General features: G+C 45.3%; 2 protein-coding genes across 10 annotated transcripts; one reads left to right on the forward strand and one right to left on the reverse strand.

Annotated features, from left to right (window-relative positions):
• Nucleotides 1–405: 405 nt before the first annotated feature.
• Nucleotides 406–6188, forward strand: si:dkey-175g6.2 (golgin subfamily A member 6-like protein 7). 9 transcript variants are annotated; one of them, XM_048983913.1, is made up of 6 exons: nt 406–637; nt 2349–4267; nt 4414–4441; nt 4588–4632; nt 4898–5188; nt 5290–6188. In XM_048983913.1, exon 2 carries the CDS (start codon nt 2395–2397, stop codon nt 4237–4239), a length of 1845 nt encoding a protein of 614 aa, XP_048839870.1. In that variant the 5' UTR covers nt 406–637; nt 2349–2394; the 3' UTR covers nt 4240–4267; nt 4414–4441; nt 4588–4632; nt 4898–5188; nt 5290–6188. The 9 variants fall into 9 exon arrangements, with proteins under 9 accessions (XP_048839870.1, XP_048839871.1, XP_048839869.1 ...); XM_048983914.1 differs by having other exon boundaries at nt 4591–4632; XM_048983912.1 differs by having other exon boundaries at nt 4588–5188.
• Nucleotides 6189–8332: 2144 nt separating this feature from the next.
• ap1s1 (adaptor related protein complex 1 subunit sigma 1) lies at nt 8333–15098 on the reverse strand. The gene is made up of 5 exons (XM_048983918.1): nt 14884–15098; nt 11247–11425; nt 10471–10579; nt 9589–9726; nt 8333–9409 (listed from the first exon to the last, which is right to left on the reverse strand). Exons 1-5 carry the CDS (start codon nt 14884–14886, stop codon nt 9362–9364), a joined length of 477 nt encoding a protein of 158 aa, XP_048839875.1. The 5' UTR covers nt 14887–15098; the 3' UTR covers nt 8333–9361.
• Nucleotides 15099–15178: the final 80 nt, after the last annotated feature.

Here is a 15178-nt window from a genome sequence, read left to right on the forward strand (position 1 = left end):
ATTTTGGGCGTGGGGAGAGAAGCACTTGTAGTTCTCCCAGTTATCCTTGTCACGTACTCACATTTTTGATAATTAATGTCACAGTTTAATTATAATTCGGCAATAGACCCAAGACAGAAGCGGAGGTGCCAGAAGGATTAAACGGCTACTTTAAACATGCTTAAAACATCTGCCATCTCGGTATATTTCCCCTCCCTTTTCTTCCTTCAATGAAAAAAATAGTATTTCATTCATCCTGTTTCCGTTCATTCATCAGGGCACTGCAGCGTAGCGAAGACTAGGAGTTCGTTTCTGACACGAAAATTCTTATCAATGGAAAGGCTGACGTCAATGAGGGACGCTAATGTCTGGTCACGTGGGCATGCGGGTATAAATACATCGAAGTGAAGCTGGCCGTGGTTCTGAAAAATACTCTCCAGCGCTGCACTGGCGAAGTTACTCTTTTTACGTTGTGAATGACACGCAAAGATGCGAACACATGAAGTAGTTTTTAATGAATAAAATACATCCTATTGTTAATAAACACTAACATTTCAAAGGAAAGTAAATACAACATTTGATCAACCATTTCAGAAGAATCGACAGAGAAAAACCGAAACTTTAAAAACAATTTGCACTTACCACCATAGGATTTCAGGTAAGAAATCACTTTTATACGCACTACAATAATTATCTTTCAGCGGCAGAAATTTTTATTGTTGAAGTAAAAATTGTAGCCTACTAGTAGGAGTAAGACGTGTGAAGTTATTAATATTCTAGTAAATGACACGTGCCTATTGATTTTCCTCGAAAAGCTTTGTTGATTAATCTCATTATGATAGGAAGATTAATTCAAACTGAAATGGGGATGGGGGAAAGGCGAATAGATGGAAAGCACAATAAGCAACAGATACAACGGGGTGGATCGGGCGCTGGCAGTATTTACAAGGTGTGACTGTAACTGATGATGCGAACCTAGTCGCGGATTTTCATGAAGGGATTCATACTGCGGCTGATAAACATATCGGCAAAAGGAGACGCACTATTTAAAAGTGACATAGTGTAGAACGCAAGTAAATACAACTTCTGCGCTTTAATCAGTAAGATGACGCAGCGCGTTCATGGGGGTTTTCAGTTGCATCCAACGCCGAAAGAGGCAGAGTTAACAGGGAGATATGCATTATTAATATTATATGGGGAAAAAGCGCCAAATGCTCAACCTGAGCGTGGTCTTAAGTAGTTGAAGGGCATCGAGAAGCATGGAGCCAAATAAAAGGAGACAGAGGGACGTTGTTAGAGACGTCCAAGTATTGAGCATAGATGGCCGTAACATTTGTAATAAGTAAAACGGATGAGTGAACGTAAGGCCGAGGGTTAGACGTGATTGTCTTGTCATTTAAAGTTACCTAAATTATGTTTACGGACTAGTCCTGGCGTCAAATGATTGAGTGAAGTATTTTTTCACCAGATCATCTGGTCACTTGAAAAGACTCTCGTGCTGATACGAAACATGTTTTAAATAGAATGCATTGGTTTGCAAGGCGCTTATTTGTAGCTAGTATGTTGTATATGCTTAACGAGTGTATTTTCAGTTTGGTACGTCGCTATTAGAAACGGATAATACATTTTCTTATTGAAAATTTTGAAATTTTCAGCTCGTCAGGATATTGATGTCCTTAATGCTGTTTTCTTTTGGGGACTCTAGGTGAAATTGCATCAGTTTTATTGTCGTTTTGTTTGCTGCAGCACTCAACAAGTAATTGTGCTGAACTTCAGCGTCGAAGTAGATTCTTATACTGAGAAGAAAAATATGTTCGTTGGTGAAAATATCCTGCGACATCATCAGCACGAATTATGCCTTAAATATAATAAGCACGATTCAATATTAGACCGACTAATTGATTGGGTTTTTCTGCAGGCAGTCGCGCGGAAAGGCGCCCTACGCCTTTTAGGCTGATGAGTAGAACGACGCAGAATAGCATAGACTGGGAAACGCCACATTTTCCCGTTATTAACGTGATTACCTTTCTCACCAAATCATTTAAACAACCCGATGAACTCGATATGTAAATAAAGCGAATACCATATTGCTACAGTTACCAAAAAGTAATGTTGTAAACACTTTGGTTTTTTTTCAAGCTGTTTTGTATGCGCTCATGCACTGTGTTAATAACAGGGATTATGCAAATGCAACCATAGTGAATTTGACAATAATAAATCAGTTGGTGGTACTTAAAAAGATAAAAGAGCTTTAGAATTCAAACTGGCAAACTATAACCAGTCATATTTAACCTACACTGGGTCTGTTGCCTTACTCTGAAAAAAAGGTAGCTGCCATATGACTCTGTATGTGTGTGTGTCTCTGTCAGGTGCTTCAGTCCCGCCCTTTGCCCCCATTCTTCACTCTGATTGGTCATGACCCTGTGCCAGCACGCCTCCAGAGCTCCGATCCTGCTACTCCTCTTGTACGGTGTTGCTCAGCGCCTCAGCATCGCCGTCCCTGTGGTCGGCGACCGGGACAGTGATGCAACAGCTGCCTCGGAGCAAACAATGCAGACTGAGGCCAGGGAGCAGTGGGAGAAGGAGGTGAGCCTGATACAGAAGATGCCGGAGGAGGAGCTCCTGAAGGATATGGATCCCAGGACCCTGGCTGTTGCTTTGCTGGACACCATTTCCCAGCCGGTGGAGAAGGTGGGGGACGAGAAGCTCGAAGCAGTAGGGGGCATGCAAAGGGTTCTTCGAGGTCTGGGCGAATACATTATGCCCAGCCCACCTACCATTGCTGAAAATGTGTACAAGGAACCTGAAGGAGGGGAAGAGGATGAGAAAAACAGGCCAGGGGTGGGACAGCAGGGGTTGGAAAGGCTGACGAAGGAGGAAGCAAATGATAATGAAGCTGAGACCTCAAAGACAGAGCTAGCAGGTGAGGAGAGGCTGGGGAAGGAGGAGGAAGAAGATGACGGGCAGCAAGATGAGGCCATCAGGAATCTACAGAGGCTGCTAGGGCAGTTACAGAGACATGATCTGGGGACAAAGGATCTAGAGAAGCCGGTGCTTTACAGAGAGGTCCGGGGGTATTTCCCAAACATAGACTTGGGCCTCCAGAATAATGATATACTGCCCCCACTGAAGGGTTATAAGCTGTACAACCAGCAACTTGCCAGGGCGGGGAAGAAACTGAAATGGCAAGAGGAGAAGAGTAGGAAGACACAGCCGAAATTCAGTCAGATGAACTTCATGAGGGACTTTGAAGAAGAGAATGAGGGAGATGGTGAGGAGGAGTTCCTGACACGTGAGGAGGAGGAGGCGCAGGCCCGGGCTGAGCAGGAGGAGGTGAGGAGACAAGAAGCCGAGGCCCAGAGAGCGCGGGCCGAGGAGGAGAGGCTGGCCGACATCGCGTCCGACCGCGTCCTGCAGTACATGGTGAAGAAGCAGGCGGCCAGTTACGCAAATCAGCGGAGGAAGGCTGCCCTGGCCACCAACGCCGTGGAGGACAAGCGATCGGAGGAGGAGGACGACGACGAGGACGACATCGACCCTCAGACTATCGACAAGCTGATCGAAATCTCCAGCAAACTGCACCTGCCCGCTGACGATGTTGTTGACATCATCAGTGACGTGGAGGAGAAGAAGAAAAAGAGGAAGGACATGCCGCAAAATTTGCCTCGCTATCGCCCCCTGGTGCCCCCCCCAATCCCAGCCTCCCGGTACTCTTCCACTGTGAAATCACCGCCATTTAGCCCTTATGGCAAATGGTTCAAGGGCAAAGCTAAGCCTTGGAAGCAGGACTTCTGGTCCAAACCTCAGAAGCAGTTCCTTGCCTACCCTTCATACCCATTCTACCAGAAACCATACCGTGCTTACTATCCCGTGTACTTCCCACTCCCAAATCCCAAATCACGTTACTTCTCCAAGCCAGCACTGTCCTTTGATGAGCTGCTGGGAAACTCCATGGACCGTGAGTTTGACGTTCCGAAGCACAGGTACCGGCCCTGGGGTCAGAGCCGCCCCAGAAAGCGTCCTGCACGTTTGCCGGGTCCCTACATCCCCAACTACATCCTCCCCCATCCCCGAACTTACATGGTTCCCAAACCTCGGCAAACACCCCGCCTTCGCCCCTCCCTCTACTATCCCCCCCCAGCCCCTGTGGCTTCCCAGGATGACAGCTACTACAACCTGAGAGGACAACAGCAGGATAGTGACGAGGAGCTAGAGAACTTCATTGAGAAGGTCTACTTGAAACGCAGACTGTTTCAGTAATAACCGATAATGAAGTGAAAACTGAGAGGTAAACAAGCTATAAAGGACTGAGAGAAAGTGAGACAACTGGAGAGATTGCTCTGATTTTTTCCACTTTCTTGTATTGTATTGAAAACGGGAGACATTACTTGATGATTTGATTACTTGATTATATGACCTTCTTGTTTCATTTAGGTAATCTCCATCCTGACCTGGTGTTCAGGTATATCCGACCTGGGATCCATCTTGCATGCATTGACTTTTCTTTAAACCAATGAAATGCAAGAGAAAAAAAAAAAACGTTTACACCTTTTCTTTTTGTCGAGTGCCAAATACACCCAGAAAATCAAATGCTTCTCTCTCCCTCAGAAGGACACACACACAGACACACACACCTAGACAGTCCCTAGGCAGGTAAACCTGTTAAATTAATATAATAGTTTGTACTTTGAGCATAAAATATACAGGTATGAAATAAAGGGGGATCAAACAGTTTCATACAACTTCAGACCTTGACTCAAGCATTTCTGTGTGCCTGGAAGTAACATATTGCTCTGTGACCTAAGTGTCTGTTTCAGTTTGTTACACTTTGATCAGTGTCATCTGTGTACAGGGTTTTTTTTATGATCTGTTGGTCTTTTTGTAAACCAAACACTTGGTGTATCTTCTTTTCATACAGCGGTGCGAAATGAATTCATACATTCCAGCAGTTAATGAGAAACGAAACATTATTAATGCAAGCTGTGACCAGACCAGAGTTCTACTGCCTTACTCTCCCTTATGACAAGGTTGCACCATGAAAACATCACACCAAAGCATCAGGAGGTGCAGTTTTTAACATTTAGGGAGAAGCAGCTTCCTTTGGCCTTGCTCCTGGAGCTTTGCTGAGTATTGCTTCTTCATAGGGCTGTACTGCTCCTCTCACTGGAGGGAGTGGATTGGCCCATCTGGACCAGTTTTGGTTTATAAGGTAGACGGGGCCGTGGGGGGGGTTGCGTGGTCTTTTACATAGGAGTGTAATAGGTTATTTATTGAGCTGGCCCTCTCTCTGTCTGCCACTGTCTGCCCCAGTGCCCCTGCTTTCTCCTACCTGACCCCATTGTCTTCCCTCCAGGCTCAGAACATTCATCAGCTTGGCGAATCACCATTTGCATTCTTTATAGCATCCTCACACAAGCCCAGGCGATACTTGTATGACAGTAACACTCATGCAACGCCGCAATGACAATCCACAGCTAAAGATCCCAGCATGACGACCGCACAGCGGAGGGCCCACTGAGACTTCACTCTCTGAAGCTCTTCGGCGGCCCACGCGGCCAAACCGAGGCACTTTCCTCACACGCTTGTCCGTTTCATTCATAATTACGGCATCCATAGCATCCTGGAGTGGCAGATGCAAGGGGTGTGATTACCGCTCACGTGGAAGTCCACATCTCCTTTCTCTGTCTTGCGCTCTCAAAATGACCACAACAGGTTAAGCCGTTTTTTTTTTTACAGGAAGTCATGAATGTAAAACGTATAAAAACAGGGGGAAGTCACGGGGATGTCTGTTTTATTCATTTTTTTTTTTTTTAAAAGAACTTGGAGAAAGGAAAGTGGAACAGTGGAGAAAGTAGGGGAAAGGGAAAAGAGAGGGATCGTGCAAAGGAGAGGAAAGGAAGGGCGAAATCGATTGCACGTATGTGTGTACTTGCATCTCTTAAAAACTAAAAAAAACTGTGGGAAAACGTTGTTTCTTTGAATAAATTTGCTCATTAAAAAAAAACGTTAAAAAAAGAAAACTTGTGACAATGACTAGCATACACAAGTAAAAATGTTGAGTCTTGTAAAAGGAAACTGTCCTTGATGTCTCTTCCAAATTGTGAATTGTACAGTATTTAATAAACATGCGTCTGCAGTGTGTAAATAAAAGCATGTCGATTACTAGTTTTGCTAAAAGAGAAAAATAAAAGCAACTATTTTATTAAAAATCAGCTTTTTAATGCCTTTTTGGAAAGATACACGTTAAGTTTATTTTGGTGACAGAAGAAACCTGGTAATCTAAATCCAGAAAGAGAAAACGACCCACACCCCATAATCTGTAGGGGTGCTCCGTATGGCTTGTGCACTGGACCAGACACGCTTAGGCCTAATAGTCAAAGTGGAGGCCATATTATGCACATTATTCTGTCATTGTAATTTTTCTTGACATTGTTTCATCCCAACTTCCAGCTTCAAATCACTGGAATCTGACCAGCAAAACAGAGCAGTTAGAATCAAATCGGCACACGGGACGATGAACGGCCTGTGTGCTCCTGTGGCTCCCCCAGTAGGTCTGTCTCTGTGCTTATTTTTCATCACATGAAAACAAGCTTTTCATTTATAGCACGGGTCTGCCATAAAGGTTGCAGAGACTGCTTGAAATGGAACGCAGAAGTGCACAAAGGCACAGTGATATCTGCGCAGATGTTTCCAAAAAACATTAAGCGATAGACCGGAATGCACATATATATCAGCTGGAAGGCTCTCACTAACACACAGGCACGCACGCATGCATGCGCACACACACAGACAGTTTCCCACGTGACTGGCATATAGAACGCTAACAGAAGGCACAGAGTGAATAAAAGAGGGACGGGAGCGCAAAAAAAAACAGCCTAGTCATAACGTGTGGAAAGAAGATAGAGGGAAACAAAAGGAGATCTGACCAGCGCCCCACGTCCACAAGCCAGGGAACAACAGAGAGGGGGCGAGGAAGGCGATGATAACAGGAATGATTGATAGGTCACATGGTGGAGAGGTGAGTCATCCACCTCCAAGCATCACGGTGGACCCCGCGTGCTACAGCCAAGCGGCAAGACACGCAAGGGGGGAGAGAGGCCATGTGCTCCGAAGGGGCCTGAATGCAGACCACACCCTATGCTCCATTATTACAGCTGATGAGCAGCGGGGGTGGGGGCAATTTTCAGCAACCCATCTGCGACGCAAGCTGGCGGACCGGCCAATCATCAGCTTTATTGTCGAGATCTAATGCCGGCCTCGGCGAGGGGAGGGCCGCTTGATCGCCTGTGGATCATGGCGCGAGTGAAATCCAGGACAACGGACCTTCGATACATTTATAGGTGTCACCTTTTACTGGAATAAGCCGGAACAGCTATAAGAGAGGATTTTGAGGATTAAAAAAAAAAAAAAAAAAAAGTGATCATATGACCCTCAGAGAGCCACTCCCTCCAATGCGAGACACACACACACACATGCAGGAGCACCATGTGGATGCCGGATCAGAACCCTGTGTGGATTTGTGGATGGGTTGGTTTAATGGTTAGGGAAGCGCACTTGTAATTGAAAGATCGCAGGCTCAAATCCCTGACCAGCAAGGCACCACTGAGGTACCCTGAGCATGGTACTTCCCCCAAGCCCTGCTCCCTGGGCACTGAATTAGCTGCCCCCTGTTATGTCACGATGTCACATATGGGTTAAATGCAGAGGACACATTTGGTTGCTGTGCACTATGGTGTGTCAACAATGACAACTAATCTCTAAATTTGCTCCTCACCCTGCCTCCAGTCGTCTACCTGCCTGCACTGTGCCGGTTCCCACATTCTCCCATCCATGTCACTGCAGCTTCCTTTCTCATTTATTCTTTTTTTCTATTTCATTTACACACAGCAGTCCCTATCTAACTACTGCAACACACACAGCTTATGACACACTGTTCACAGACCCAAACACAGGGGATTAAGCATGGCAACACACACACACACACACACACACACACACACACACACACACACACACACACAGACAAAGAAATTATTTGACTCTGTAAACAAAATACTGGATTATAGACATACATTTCCCCAGAGGAACGAGCATTAAATGATTGGTTTACGCACAAACATAAGATTATACACACACTTTCCATTACCCAGGCCGAAACACTGACACACAAACAGAGATAAACTCACCCCCCCCCACCTCCCCAACTGAAGAAACAGGCAGATAATGACACTGACTCAGAGTAGAGTGACAAAATGGGCTGTTTCCACCCACACACACGAGCAGCAGCTTACCACACCTCACCAGCACAACAAAGTCCGTCTTTTCAAAGCACCACAAATGCTAATACATGGTATGGCGTTAAAATTCTTTTTAACCATTTATTAAAAAAGAAAAACAAAAAAAACTTTATTTGCACATGGCTCCTTTGCTTTTGTGCGCTGTCACACAGTAAATTGAAATGCCTTCCCAACCTGACCCTTTCCCAGGAAACCTCTCATGTTAGGTGCACAGAAGATAAAAAGAAAACTGCCTGCGAGATGCTGTATCTGATTGGCTGCATCTGCCAGCCCGCTTCAGCCTTTCGATGCATTACCACACCAAGGCATTTTATAAACGGTGCAGTGGGTTTGAAGTATTCGGTCTTTTGCATCCCTAATACCGCAGTATTAGATTACAAGCAAAAAGACCGAAAGCTCTTTGGAAAATGCAGGATTATAAAACATTTGGGAAGGGGATTTTAATGATCTCCCCCCAATCTTCTAAAGGTAATAGATCACTCCTGTAAATCTCTCTCGACTGCCCCCCGCCTCCCCCCCCCACCCCAACAACCACTGCCACCCCAATGGGAAGTGACTTCCGACTTCGAATAAATGTTCAAAGCCATCGTCAGACTGTTTTGTTTTGGAAGGAGTCCACAGAAACATCTGATGCGGCCCCTTATGGGGTAACACCACCAAACACTTCCCAGGGATTTCATTTCATTGTTTTTCCACAGGGTCACAAATGTGTCTTGATTCGGACATGCAAAGAAAAGGCAGGAGGACCCGAGAGCAAAATCTGATTCTAAATGCGTTCCCTCTGTTTTTTTTTTTTTTACACATAACACAGCAGCCCAACCCACAAATCAATTCCACAAAAAAACAATACAACAGAAACAATTTCACATTATTTCCACAAAAATAAAACAAAGCCAGAATTGTGAAAATTCCCCCCCCCCCCCTTTTTTTTTTTTTTTTTGCAAAGTTCAATGGCAGCTTCTCTGGTGCAGGTCATAAGTCACACCACCCTCTGTGTTTTCGATTGGCTCACCACGCAATGCCAGGACACCCACTTCCTCTGATGCAAGCCCCTCAGCCCCCCCTCCCCCACCCCAAGATGAAGGTTAGGCCAGACCCATCTCCTCCAGCACACTCCTCGGAGACTCATCCTCCTGTGATTGACGGCGGTGTGGAGGATATCAAAAAAGAAGAGAGAAAAATATTATATCTCCAGCATCGTTACCAGAATGATGCCACAGCCTGTGCAACCACTGTCAAACAAGCATGCACAATCACACCACTGGATAAGTATACAAGTAAACAAATTGACCAAACATCTAAGGTTGGCTACCTCCTGTAGCAGGTCGGCCTGCTCAATGGCCTTCAACACGCTCTTCTTGGAGGTGTCTTGAATCTCACCCCCCATGAGAAACTCATCCAAAATGAAGTACGCCTTCTCAAAGTTGAAGATGATGTCCAACTCGCACACCTGGAAGATGAGCAGCCCCAAAATGATTAGTGGAGGCGAGAACAGATGAATACTTCACTCAAATCCACACATCGTCCATCCATCCATCCATCCATCCATCCATCCATCCTCTGTAACAGCTTGTCCTATTCAGAGTTGCAGGGGGTCCGGAGTCCATCCGAGGCTACGGACGGAAAGCAGGGAACAATTCTACACACATGGAACTCTGGCAAAGACAACAGTGGCAGGCAACATTGCTAAGCACTGCACCACCATGCCGCCCCTCAAATCCAAATGTGTTTGTATTTTTTTTTTACCCAGCTGTAAAACTGAAGTGCAGCCATCTGTCATGCTGTGTTTCACTGCCTTGTTTATGCTCATACGAAGCAAAGCATGTGCTCATTATAGAAAACTTCAGGCCAGACTTAAGTAAGCCCAACAGAAATCAGTCTGCACCAACTGAAACTGGACGACTGGGCAGTCTGCTTTCTTTAGGACTTGTGCTTGAATACAGAATTTAAACAATCGACGGTTATGGTTTCTGCCCTGTCGTCTCCATTTCCCAGTCAAATCTGCATAAGAGAACATTACAGGTCACAGTTAAATTAGCTTAGAGAGAAGGACGCGAAACTAATTTTGTTGGAGTTAAAGGTAGAGGAGAGGGGGCATGACACGGGCTGACTCCGGGTTCTGAGAGAAAGGATGAGAGGACGAGAGAGCAGAGAGAGCGTGAGGAGGAGGATGGGAAGGCAGCGGGTGACTCACGCTGCCAAAGTACTTATCCAGTAGCTCCACAAAGCGATGGATGACTTCCAGGGTAACCAGCTCATTGTCCTGCTCCTCCACAGCACAGCAGAAATATAGGCTGGCATACCTAAAGGGGGGGGGGGGAGTTAACACACATACAGGACCCACGCATGCATGACTCCGTTTCCAATCTCGCAATAATGTTCCGTTTCCATGGATTGTTTATCCAAAGTCGTCGGCCGACACAATCTGATACACACTCATACACCGATAAACACCCACAAAGAAATGCGCAATTCATGTGTGCCCCCCCACACACACACAAACCAAAGAACTGCCTTACAGATAGTAATCGGCAGATAATTTGTACCCGCATAATTATCAGCTGTGTAACTGCAGCTAGATACCCCCCCCCCAGCTATGTTCTGTAACCCCACCCACCCAGTCATGGAACTTATTCTCATTATGATCTGTGTGTATGTGTGTGTGTATATTATATATATATACACACACACACACACACACACACACACACACACACACACACACACACACACACACACACACACATATATACATACACACACACACACACACACACACACACACACACACACACACACACACACATATGATATTACATTCACTTCCATTTAGCAGACATTTGTCCGAAGCAACATACAAACGAGGCCAACACAACATGAGCAAATGCAAAGCATACCAAAGCATGTGCGCGGTATTCCGTGTTGTAAATGTGCACTGAAATTTACACTCCCCTGCATAAAAGCTCCTACCTCTTATAGACAATCTTGAGGTCCCTCCACTCCAGGAAACTGCACATCTTCGGTTTTCGCGCCAGCACCACCTGCATGAGCTCGCGCACCATCTTCTTCCTGTCACGCTCGGCGGCGGCCGTGTACCACTTCTGCAGACGCAGCTTTCCTTGCCGGCTGAACAGAAGCATGAAGCGCATCTGCAAGGACCGGGGGAGTGTTAGGGATCGCTACAGGGAACAGGGCCTGCATCACCGGCCCGCTGCAGGCTGCTACACAAAAAGCCCATGGCCACGCCAAGGGTCCACTTAGCCATACAACACAGAACGGAAAGTCAATACTGCTCAGCAAGTGAAAATGATACAAGACAGGGCTTTTGACCAGGTTAATGAGCTCACAAGCACTACATATAGTTTCATCCAAGGGTTCCTTAGTTTGTGGTTTTTACCAACTTTTTTTTATGGAAACACACGTGTGAGAATACAGAGGTTACTTCACACATGGACACACGCCACAGCAGATGGCAGATCCCAATGAAAACACTGTTTGCTTCATATTATTCTGACAGCACTGATATCATCCATAACATGGTGACTGGCTTTTCATTCCCAGGTTCCAGAGAGCATAGGGGTGCTCAATACTTACTTGCAGCAAATGTGCCTTCAAGTAATGCATCAGAGACACTCCCATTACAGCCATGGTTGAAATCGAAATCCCAATGCATTATGTCCTACTAGGTACACATCTACCTGGTAGCTAAGCCTCAAAGCTTTGATCTCCAAGCATGTATCTAGTAGAGATCTGGGGGGAGGAAGGAGGGGATTTAACCCTATTGTATAACAATAGTCACCATTTTAGCTTTAGGGGAAAAAAAAGATAATGAGAAAATCAAAAGCAGTGTTAACTAGGAAGGCTTGTCCAATGAATTATTTAAGCGGCTCAAAGAAATGGCAGCCCTCCCCTGGGTCTCGCTCTGCTGCCTTCCCATTGGCTCCCTTCTGCCTTCCAGTGCTCATGTGCACTGTGAATGGCCACTATCTATGCAGCACCCAACTCAGTCATCCCTGCTTCTGGTTTGAGCCACCCACACTTTTAATCACTCAACTCGAGGACCATTAAAGCAAACCAATGCATGCTTTGGTTTTAAATAGAATACTGTGGTTTTCTCACTAGCTGCTTTTCCAGTACTGAGAATTTTTTTTTTTAATGCAAGGAGTCAGTCCAGACTTAGAGCAATTCCTAAAAAGCAGGATTCTTAAGGTGTCCGTATGCCTGAAAATGAAATTGATGGAATCAACACAGTTTTAGCGGCACGATATCATATGAGCCATATTCACCATGGTGATCGCAGTTTCAACGTACTGCCCATGCAGAGTCCCCAGACTTTTTCTTTGGTTCTGATCCCACTCACTGTCCACGACTGACTGACATAATGTGATGCCATGGGCTGCGCATCGACAAATAGTAAATTACCATGTATTTATGCTGTAACTAATAAATGCCATAACCCTGTAATGTTCGCCGCGGAATGTGTGTACTTTGTTAGCACGTGACCGTGAGCGTCGCGTAATTTGCCGGCTTCCCCGTCTGTGCCGCTGTAATACTAAAGCGATCGCGATCGCCTAATAAAGAGAGCGACCTCCAGTCTATAAGAGCTGCCATCTCCATTATCAAAATGCCTCATGCATTCGCCATAATACTTTTTTTTGCACTCTTTATGAGTTCTCTAGGGTTGTGGAGTGACGGTACAGATGAGATGATTTAAGTATTCATTATCATTCTGTGGGGATGTTGCCTAAAGTATGCAGCCACCTTAAGGGGGGGGGGGGGGGTAGGGGGCAAAGAAAAAAGCAGGTCAGCATGCACAATAAATAGCTACAGTAAAGGCACAAAGGAAGAAGAGCATCTGAAAGACAGCACTGGTTAGTCCAACATCTGCTATTACAAGCTGAATTCGAAAAGGCTGTAGTGTTTCTCACCATTAATCCCGAGTGTACACAGTGGACAACAAAGGGCCCAGGTGGGGAACAGGTGAGCAGCTTCTCATAGTAGGCTGAATTACCATGTATTTACAGATCTGATAGCGATAAATGTTTATCTGCAATGACTAACAGAGCGTACAGTGTCACACACCTAATGTTCACAGTTTGTATATATATTTGAGGCATTTATGTAACAGCAGCAGGTTAACTAGCTTCTGTGATTTTTAAACATTCTGTATTGAAAAATTTCTCTCGCATTTCATCCAGTACTCTCCTACATATATTCATGCCACCGATAATTCTGCTAAGAAAGTTAATGGCGGCCATATTTCATTTTTTTTCCTTTTAGAATTTTACAAGCCTGGGACTGCAAACTTGACACACACGACACACTGTCTGTGTCACTAACTTACATACAGAAGCACACCAGCAGGCTGGCACTAGACTCCGACTGCGAAGATGAGCAGGCCGCTCCTACTGCTATCCAAATGGAACACTCCGCTCATTTAGCCTGACATCAGGAGATAAAATGACACAATGACAACGCTCGGCAGTTTTTCGGGGATGTCTCTCCGTAAAACATGGATGCGAGACATTATGCTGATCGTGAATCAGTGTTCAAGAACACTTTTTGACTAGGGCAAGTTTCACGGATGTGGCAAAAAGGAGGAGTAAACACAGTATTGTGAGAAGGCAATATCAGTATGTCTGTACTTGGACAAATGTCTGTGGCAAGACCCATCAGTGTTCACGTAGAAAAAAAAGCTTAGAAGGATACGTTTTTAAATAAAATGATGTCTGACGTAAAAATTGCATTTTGATGTGTCATGGTGTTGACATCTGATTGTGAGAGCCCGAACAATGCTCAGACGTAGCACTTAGCACACCATTACATTTCGGCCAGCGAAGCTGGAGATCCAGAATCTACACCGGCCAACTTGAAGTGGCGTGCGCGAGTTGCCATGGTGCGGGTGCGCACGAGCTGTGCTTTCTGGTTCACGCGTGTAAATTACGTCATTTATTAGCGCAGCGACATACACGTCAGCTCCCGAGGATCACATTATATGGAACGCGAATATTTCTTATATATATATACAGTGTATATACTGTGCCCATAAATTAAGACTTTAGCTATGGAAATACTTGTCCATTCTCCTAAAATTCAGTAAACAGTGAGTCAATATATTAATGATTTAAGAGCAGATTGACAAGGTTGGTGCAACTATCTTCAAATAGCCGAAGTCTGTAAAGAATGCTACAAAGCACTGAACAAAGGTAACACAATGTTAGCTAAAGAACTGTCGGATACTCCGGATTTTCGGAGAGGACGGCTCAATCTACGATGTGACATCTGAGCAAGCCCAGACGTATCTTTAGTGCAGTTAATGAGCCTTGCCAGCATTTGATATTCCTTCCGTTCACTATACCTACCGGGGCGTGACAACTCAGCATTAGCTGGCTAACTAGCTATCAGGCTAGCTGTTTCCGATATCGTTGTCACTAAGTCTTACAATCACTGTTGGGCAAAAGGCGCACAAAAATAAGTTTACTGTGCATTAATGTGAACTCACAGCTCTCTGTCCATATCGGTGCCTAACAACCACCCGTATCTGAACAGTCACCGGGTCGTTATAACGCTCACATACACTCTTGCTAGGTGCGATAAGCAGACTTACCATCTTGTACGTTTCTCTGCTTTTCCCCCAGATTTCTATTTACCTTTTTATCCAGTAGACCTTTCCTTAGAGTCTACTAAAATTTTAAGTGTTTTTATCTCTTTCAGAAAGCGAAACGGTTACCATTTCAAATGTACATTGCGTACAGGTAAAGGGTTCCAAACACCTACAGCGAAACGAAAGGAACGAGGGGAAGCGTCGTACACCTTCCGCACATGCGCATTGCGTCTCGTGGCGGAAGGTCCCATGCTTTCCATTCGGTGTTACCAAGGAAACCCAGCTTCGTCTACGTATT

Source organism: Brienomyrus brachyistius, chromosome 18 (assembly GCF_023856365.1).
Source record: "Brienomyrus brachyistius isolate T26 chromosome 18, BBRACH_0.4, whole genome shotgun sequence".
NCBI lineage: Eukaryota > Metazoa > Chordata > Actinopteri > Osteoglossiformes > Mormyridae > Brienomyrus > Brienomyrus brachyistius.